Source organism: Sinocyclocheilus anshuiensis, unplaced genomic scaffold (assembly GCF_001515605.1).
Source record: "Sinocyclocheilus anshuiensis isolate Anshui unplaced genomic scaffold, SAMN03320099.WGS_v1.1 scaffold1337, whole genome shotgun sequence".
NCBI lineage: Eukaryota > Metazoa > Chordata > Actinopteri > Cypriniformes > Cyprinidae > Sinocyclocheilus > Sinocyclocheilus anshuiensis.
The window spans coordinates 478520-486897 of record NW_015548273.1 but is presented as its reverse complement, the minus strand read 5'-3'; the positions used below and the strand labels follow the sequence as shown (position 1 = coordinate 486897).

The following is an 8378-nucleotide window of genomic DNA, read 5'->3' as shown; positions in this document are numbered from 1 at the left end:
TAAACACATTTCATTACACCAAATACACAAAATAATGTTCTTTTTAGCAATATCATATGACCCCTTTAACTGACAGCGGCAGCGCGCTCCGCTCTCGCTCAGAGAAAGAGAGCAGGCCCGTAACCAGCTAGCGAGATGCTGGCGGAGTGAACGAGGCTTGAGAGAGTTGTGAGTGAGGGCGCGGGCGCAGCCCGTGTTGCCAGATCCAGGTATTATAAGCGTTTTTGGACTTGTCTTTTCCGCTTAATTTAACACTTTAGAAAGTTAATAAAGTATTAAGTTGCAGTTTAGAGTTAGCAATATATTTATCTTATCTTATTTGCAAAAGATTGGAAATGATGTTGGTTTATTTTTATTCACTTTTAGTTTTTTGTTTGTTTTAGTATCAATATCTGGCAACACTGCATCGCCGGCACTTAAACTGAAAGCAATCAAAAAAGCCCATGAACAGGTTTTTGCTGACAGGATACGACATTCGGTAGGGAAACGCAAAAATTATCATGATATTATCTGTCATAAACGTTATCAACGCTGTCAAAAACAGTAGCATTTAACACTAGTACACACATATATGTAGAACAAGTCGGTTACAGAATTAAATGAAATACGCAAAAACTAGCCATGAAGAAGTCTATGCCATGTCATTCAGTATAGTTAAATTTTCACAAATCATGCTATAAACTTTCAAAAGAGCACTAGACAAAGTTATTGTAATTATGTACTGTTGCAATAAACAACTGATAAAATTATCCACCCTTAAATATAGTAAAGTATTAACAAATTTTGATGCAATAAATAGGGTATGATTTCAAAATAATCATCCCTCTAAAACAGAGAAAACATCTTTCACAAACATCTACATGTCTGTCACCTTTAAAGTATTTATAGTGTATATAATGAGTTGTATTTGTAGGGGTTATTATAACACAATTCTTTAACACCAACCCAAATGTTGGTATAATGAGTTAAATAATGAGTTATATGTTTTTGAATCCATCCAGAAAAGATAATGCAAAAGGAAGATGTGTTGTCTTGACATTATTTCACAGTACCCAGATCACCTTAATTTAAGGTCTGTTCACACCAATATGTTTGGCACTAATATTGAGTGCAATTTTCGCTTAAAGGGGTCATATGATGCTGCTAAAAAGAACATTATTTTGTGTATTTGGTGTAATGAAATGTGTTTATGCGGTTTAAAGTTAAAAAAACACATTATTTTCCACATACTGTACATTATTGTTTCTCCTCTATGCCCCGCCTTTTTGAAACGCGTCGATTTTTACAAAGCTCATCGGTCTGAAAAGCGAGGTGTGCTGTGATTGGCCAGCTATTCAGTGCGTTGTGATTGGCCGAATACCTCAAGCGTGTGACGGAAATGTTACGCATAAAATGTGCTGCACACATCTGAATATTTGGGTTAAACTGTTCTGGAACAGTGTTGTAAATACAACTTAACCACTGGTTTGTAGTCGTGTCCTCTTTTGAAGACCAAACAATGTAGTTTCGCTTTCACAACGAAACACACGGCGGCCTAGCGTGAGCGGAGGCGGCGGGCTTGAGAATGGCACGGCCGGCCCAAACAAAGTAGTTTCGCTTTCACAACGAAACACACAGCTCTTCACGACATGGCGGCTGCAACAATACTACAGCCAGAATAAAAGTTACGCCTTCATTCTTTGCGTGAACATTTGGGCGGCGTTATGCAAATCTTCCCACATAGTGATGTAGATATGTGGGGGAGTGTTAGAACGAGCCGTTTTAGGTAGGCGTGGTTAACTCTTAACTTTTATAAAGAATATCTCTTTGGATTTGAGACTTTAGTCTTTGCAACTTTACAGATCTTCTTTATGCACCAAGAGCTTGTAACACTCCAAAGAGAAAGGAAAAATTGAAATCGCATCATATGACCCCTTTAAAACCTGGTGAGCCCAGTACACCAGGCGCTGCGCATCTTTCAGTTTCTTACTTGACTTGTGACAGAAGTAAGTAAAATGTCTCCGGTTACCTAATGTAACCTTGGTTCCCTAAGAGGAGGAAACAAGACATGGTATACATATGTATAAGTAGATAAAAGCATTATGAGCAGTGGCATCTCAGGTGCTTTCGTGGTATACATTAGATAAATGCATATGTTATAAGCAGATAAATGCACTATGAGCAGCGGAAGTGCAGCCTTTGTCATGGTATGCATATGCACAAGTACATAAAAGCATTATAAAAGGCATGTTTACATTTGTCTTGTTGTGAACAGGCCTTTAGGGGCAAAACATGATTCATTTTATGGGCCGCATTTTCAGTAGTGGCAATCCAGTGCAGGAAACACCTGCACAAATAGAGATGTCTACTCACCACTCCTGTCTTCTGACACACACTGCACTTGAGGCTTAAAGCGCTGAGGCATTTCTGACTGCAGAACTCCTTCACAGTCCCTGACATGTCCACCGGGGCAATGATCACATCCTTTGGGTCAAGAATGTCTCTGCAGGGAAAGAGAACTTGTTAAAAGGCATCTGTATTCGTAAAGGGTATGTTAAACACTACTGTTGCATTTCAATTTCTATTATATATTATTCTTTGCATTTTTAAAATAAAGGAGCATGTTGTTATAATACATTAGGTTTTAGGGTGGTAAGTTAAAAAGTTCATATTAAAAAAATTACTTGAATGCAATAAAATGTAATGCACCTGATATGATCATTTTAAAAGTTACATTTTAGAAAAAAATAAAAGCAAGACTTGTAGGCATACTTGTGGCAGTGGTGACATTGTTTCTTCTGAGGTATTTTGACCACCACATTAGAGGTGCTACAGAGACACTGAGGTGAACAGTAGAGTTTAGGACAGCCTTTGCGCTGGAAAGCCGTCTGTCCCTTTAAGAGGACTTTGTTACATCCTGTGCAGACCACACCAATAGGATTGGCAGGGGCCAGAGAACGAAGGGATAGTGTAGGGAGTGCTGTCGCCTTTGCTGGAACGGCTGCTGGAGCTGCAGTCACATGAAGAAAAATATGGAAGAAATATAACATGTAACTTAAATTTCATTGAACCATTTATCATCATGTTCACCCATGTAGTAAATGGTAAAAGAACATTATAATATATTTTCAGGGCTCGTACCGATGGATGTGGCATTTCCTCCTACAGAGAAAACTGCACTGATCTTGATCGCTTCAGGTGTCTGGCTAAACTCCTGAAAACATGAAAAAAAAAAAAATTTTTAAATACAAAATTCCATGAAACACTTTATACCTTACTTAACAGTACTGCTTATTTAACCCGAAGCAATGTAAATTTAGCTCATGTTTTCATTGCCTGTCACATGGTTTGGCTTGTTGCAATTATTTAACTCATCTAATTGATTATTTTGCATTTTACATACCATTTTGCCATTCAAATAAGGGAATTTTGGGTTAATTTTCCAGTTCAGTAGTGGAAGAAAAAAAAAAAATTTTTTATTTAGCAAGATTGCATTCCAAATACCAAAAGTGATGGTAAAGGCATAACACAGGGGTGTCCAAAGTCCGGCCCGCAGCTTGTCTATTGAAATTTATTATATGTGGGCCGCCAAGCATAATTTACAAATCATGCAGTTTCACAATGTCAACACAAGGTGACAGCACTAAATTTTAGGCCAGATGTATCTATCAGTAAAACGCGAGTTTGATAACTGCCATTTCTTTACCGCACGAGAATTCATAAATGCTCCAAAAGCGGAACTGCACTACTCGTATAACAAAATGTCTCGATCACACAACCACTAAACAGTGCTGTGAGATTCCATGAGAAGCGTCTTGAGTTTGGAGCGGAGGTCTCCGATACAAACTACAGATGTCACTGTGATTTTGAAGTAGTTTAAAGCCAAATGAAACAGCGCTAACATTCTCAACAACACTGACGTGGAAAAACTGGAGAAATATTGTGATAACAATCCAGTTAGAATACTTTTAAATCACCAACATTTACAATAGATTTACTGTTGTAACACTAACAGAGGTATTGTGGCAGAAATGTAGGATATTCATATAGAATTTTATTATATTAATGTAGACATGTTGGGCCTATTAAATATATTAAGGGAGTAATAAAATATAGGCCAAATTACAGATATTTTTGTTATAAGCAGTTTTGTAAATAAATGTGTTTATAGACTACATACCATGAAGACATCGTAGATATTACAATTATTAAAATTTTACCCTTTAAAATATTTACAGATTTTTACATCCTATATATATAATAAAAAGTCACGTGAACATATTAGAATTATTTTTTTTAAAGGAACATGAGACACTGACAACTGGAGTAATAGCTGCTGAAAATTCAGCTTTGCATCACAGAAATAATTACATTTTAAAATGTATTAAAATAGAAAAGTTTAAAGGGGTCCTATTATGCTTTTTCACTTTTTCAACTGTGTTTTTTGAACAACCTAGTATGAGAGCCTGTTCTAGTACACCCCCAAAACAAAATCAAGACTTTGTAACAGAGCATAACAGGACCCCTTTAAAATTCAATATTTCACAATATTACTGTTTTTACTGTATTTTTTATCAAATAAATGCAGACCTGGAGAGCATAAGAGTCTTTTGTCAAAAAAAAAAAATCATACCGGTATCTTAACCTTTATTTAAAAAAAATAATAATAATAACAAATAAAAGGCAGAAATCACTGGTGAAACTTACAGCTGCTGTGTTGGGCTCATCTTTAATGTTGCCCACTGGGCCAAGTTGCTCCGACACTTTCTCATACTCCTCATCCATTGGCTCATCCTTCACCTTCACTGGTAGGGCACCAGAGAGCTGGGCCACTTGAGGTTTCAACTCAGTTTTTAACATTGACTGTGTTTGCTGGATTTAGATGGAGAGGATTTTAGTTTTAGGAGTTCACTTCCTACATGGATTAACAAGCAAACTTAATGAACTTCGATGGTAAACATAAAATAATGACTGTGCTCACCACAACAGATGGTTCCGTTTTCTCCCTTTTTATGCATTTAGGAAAAGATTTTCCTGTTAAATGTAAAAATTATGTAGAATAAACAGTCAAGTCTGTTCCTCAATTCTATTTAGTTAAATGGCAATAAAAAATAAATAATATTAACGATACAGCAACATTATGCAGTATCTAAAAACATGCATTTGATTTACAATATATTATTAAAACATTTTAAAAACATATTTAGGGATTCAATTACATTTTGAATTTCATTGAATGCTTTTCAATGGCTGTGAAATAATGTTCAGAAATGAACATTTATCAAAACACAGAATCATCAATCAATATCAATAACTACCAAAATGTGTTTGCAGGTCATCTCAACAGGACACATCTAGTAACAGGCAAAAAGGTCACACCAACCTGCATCATCTGATCCATCTACCTCCATCCTCCCATCGCGATCCTCAGTCTGGTCCACATCTATTGCCATTTCATAGGTGAAGTCCTCGACTTTAGCGATCACAAGCTCTTCTGAACACTGTGCTGCATCCTCTGCGATCTTGCTCTCTTCATTCTTCTCTACTTCTTCAGCATTCTTCTGCTTAGATTGTCCCTGTGCACAATTTTCTTCTTCGTTCTGGTCAGTTAGATCGGCCTTTTCTGGTCCGCTTTCATGGTCCATACCCGGTTGTTGTCTTAAATCCAGATCTTCCTCCATCTCCCCTTGAAGCTTCTCTACTTCCTCCTGCTCCATCTGATGGCTTTCCATCAGGCTGTTTTGAAGGTTTGGTTCATTTACACCAGCATCAGTGGCGTCCAGCAGGCATGACTCCACTGCATCTGGCTTCGCTTCTGAACCAGCTGCATCTCCTGGAAGTTGTTCTGTGGAATCTTCACTGGCCATTGGGACACCTGCGGCAGACGTTGAGTCCAGCGGTGAAACTGCCTCTGTAGACTTCACTCCTGAAAGTGAGAAATGAGGACATTTATCCATAGGGCAGAGTTCAACAATAAGAATGGCCTGAGGCTCTCTATCAGGCCTGTACTGTATTTTCACAATATTATACAGCCAACCTTGCTTAAGTGCAAGTGCAATGCATTGCAAACTTTTGGATTAATGTTATACATTTTTGAGAAATTCTGCAAGTTCAAACATGAAAACTAATGATTTCCTTGAAGCACAGGGTAGAAAATTAAACTATGTAATGTTTTGCTTCGTATGCCCTTGTTTTTCAACAAAAGTCATTTTAGATTAATTAATAGCATTCACAGATATGAGATATTGCTTTTTTTATATTCACGTAAAATATTACAATTAACAATATATTTTTCATGAAAAAAAATACATTTTTTAAACGGTTATATAATTATTCAGTCGTTTTTAATTAACAAAAATTAAAGAACACATCAAAATGTTGCAATTAACTATAAATCGTATTTGCGGCAGCAAAAAGTTAAGATCTAATTTAAAAATCCTTATATATCTTCCACAATATTAGTGATTAAAATATCCCCATTGCTCCGATATTTTATCTCATATAATTCCGATAATTTAGAGTTGTTTTTAAAATACTTCAAAACTACACTACCATTTCAAACCATATCAGCCTCCACAATGGACTTTATCCTACTGTCTGCTGCAGCAAACGCTTCTGTACTTCAGCAACTGCTGCACATGGCATGCAGTCACAGGACTATAAACATGCATCTTTGGCTAATATTGTCACAGGCTGATCATACATACCATACAATACTCCAAAACCTCAACGTTGCATTAATTCTGTTTTATATTGATAACATATGCGCCGTTCTATTGTCGTTAGCTCGCTATTCGATAGAAATGAAAAAAATAAAATACTCCAACATGAGGCTTTAAAACATGAATGTTGAAGCCAGAGCAAGCGTATAAAGGCGAAACACGCTGCAGGGCATGCATGCTTTTCAGCGAATCTCTGCAGAGATGATAAACAACACGCGGGCCAATCTTTTCAACAGTTTACGTACTTACCTTTGAACGCCTGGCGTATTCTTTCAACAATCCCTCTCAAAAGACAGTCGATCAACAACCCCTGCAAGATGCACGGTTGATCACTTCTGAATTAAAACATCAAAATACTGCAAAAGTTGGCGAAACAAACTAGCTGGATGGCCTCGCTGGCTCTCCCGCGAAAGCTCTTCCCCTATGCGTGCTGCAGTGCATTATGGGTAGGGATGGGCGGATCGATCCTCCAGTATCGATACTTTCGATGATACTGATGTTGTATCGAAAGGATCGATCCTCACATAAAAATATCGATTCTAAAGTGCATTTTTTAACCATTTATGTACTTATCAAAAAAAATCGGTGCATAAAATAAGGTTCTAAGTGGAAAAATAGACTATATTAACGAATAATTGTGTTGGATAGAACCATTTCTCCTGCCCATCGGAACACACGCAAATGCTGAAAGACAGAACCAATCAATCACAGACAGCGTTCGCTGCTGACGCATGGCTCACAGTGCTTGTTTTAATAGGGCTGCGTTTCCCAAAAGCTTCAGAAGCGTAAGTAGATCTTTAGAAACCATTGCCACATTATTACATTACATTACATTGTTACTATATATAAAATAAAATGAATTACTATATATATGAAAAATGCATCACGGTTTCCACAGAAATATGAAGCAGCAATAATAATAAATGTTTCTTGAGCAGTAAATATTAGAATGATTTCTGAAGGCTCATGTGACACTGAAGACTGGAGTAATGATGCTGAAAATCCAGCTTTGATCACAGATACATTTTAAATTACATTTTAAAATATATTAAAATATAAAATAGTTATTTTAATTGTTATATTTCTCAATATAGCTGCTTTTACGGGTTTTTTTTTTTCATATAAGTGCAGCCTTGGTGAGCATGAGCAAAAAAATATTACAAAATCTTACTGACCCCAAACTTTTGTGTACATGTAATATTTATTTTAAATTGGCTAGTTTGTGCAAGTAAATTTATTTAAACTGGTTGTTAAAAGTTCAAATGGATTGTGTTATGTTCTGTAATTGCTGTTAATAAAACTGTCAGAAAAAAATATGCTAAAGTTTCACCTTGAGGGGTATAACAGCCTGGCAGCCTTTTACAAAAGTTAACCATGGTTTTATTTCAGTAACCACAGTATTTGTAGTCAAACTGCAGTAACCAAAATTTACCATGGTAATAATAATACATTTTAGTACTTATGTAACACCATGTTTATTTTTCATGAGGTACCCTCAAAGGTGCACCTTTGTAACTTATCTACCCTTAAAAGCATGCATACTTGTATGGTACTAATATGCTCTCTTTTAGGGGTATAGTTGCACTTTTGAGGTTACTGCCTCAGTAAACGGCTAAAATACAATTATAGTATATTTTATTTCTGACAGTGTAAGCAAAAATTTTAACTAGCGTAACG

The 8378-nt window shown here is 36.3% G+C and overlaps 1 protein-coding gene and 1 long non-coding RNA gene across 4 annotated transcripts in view; one reads left to right on the top strand and one right to left on the bottom strand.

Annotated features, from left to right (window-relative positions):
* The window catches only part of LOC107655758 (zinc finger MYM-type protein 4-like), a 43979-nt gene extending 36823 nt beyond the window's left edge, over positions 1–7156 (bottom strand). For all 3 annotated transcript variants that reach the window (XM_016443337.1, XM_016443338.1, XM_016443339.1), the window contains exons 1-7: positions 6951–7156; positions 5363–5905; positions 4961–5013; positions 4687–4851; positions 3121–3193; positions 2752–2989; positions 2353–2482 (exon numbers count right to left, since the gene is read on the bottom strand). In XM_016443337.1, coding sequence (XP_016298823.1) covers positions 2353–2482; positions 2752–2989; positions 3121–3193; positions 4687–4851; positions 4961–5013; positions 5363–5846 — 1143 coding nt within the window. In that variant the 5' untranslated portion in view covers positions 5847–5905; positions 6951–7156. The remainder of the gene's footprint in view (positions 1–2352; positions 2483–2751; positions 2990–3120; positions 3194–4686; positions 4852–4960; positions 5014–5362; positions 5906–6950) is intronic.
* The window catches only part of LOC107655762 (uncharacterized), a 22107-nt gene extending 13931 nt beyond the window's left edge, over positions 1–8176 (top strand). The window contains exon 3 of the long non-coding RNA XR_001630487.1: positions 8091–8176. This is a non-coding gene — a long non-coding RNA (uncharacterized LOC107655762). The remainder of the gene's footprint in view (positions 1–8090) is intronic.
* The last annotated feature ends 202 nt before the right edge of the window (positions 8177–8378 follow it).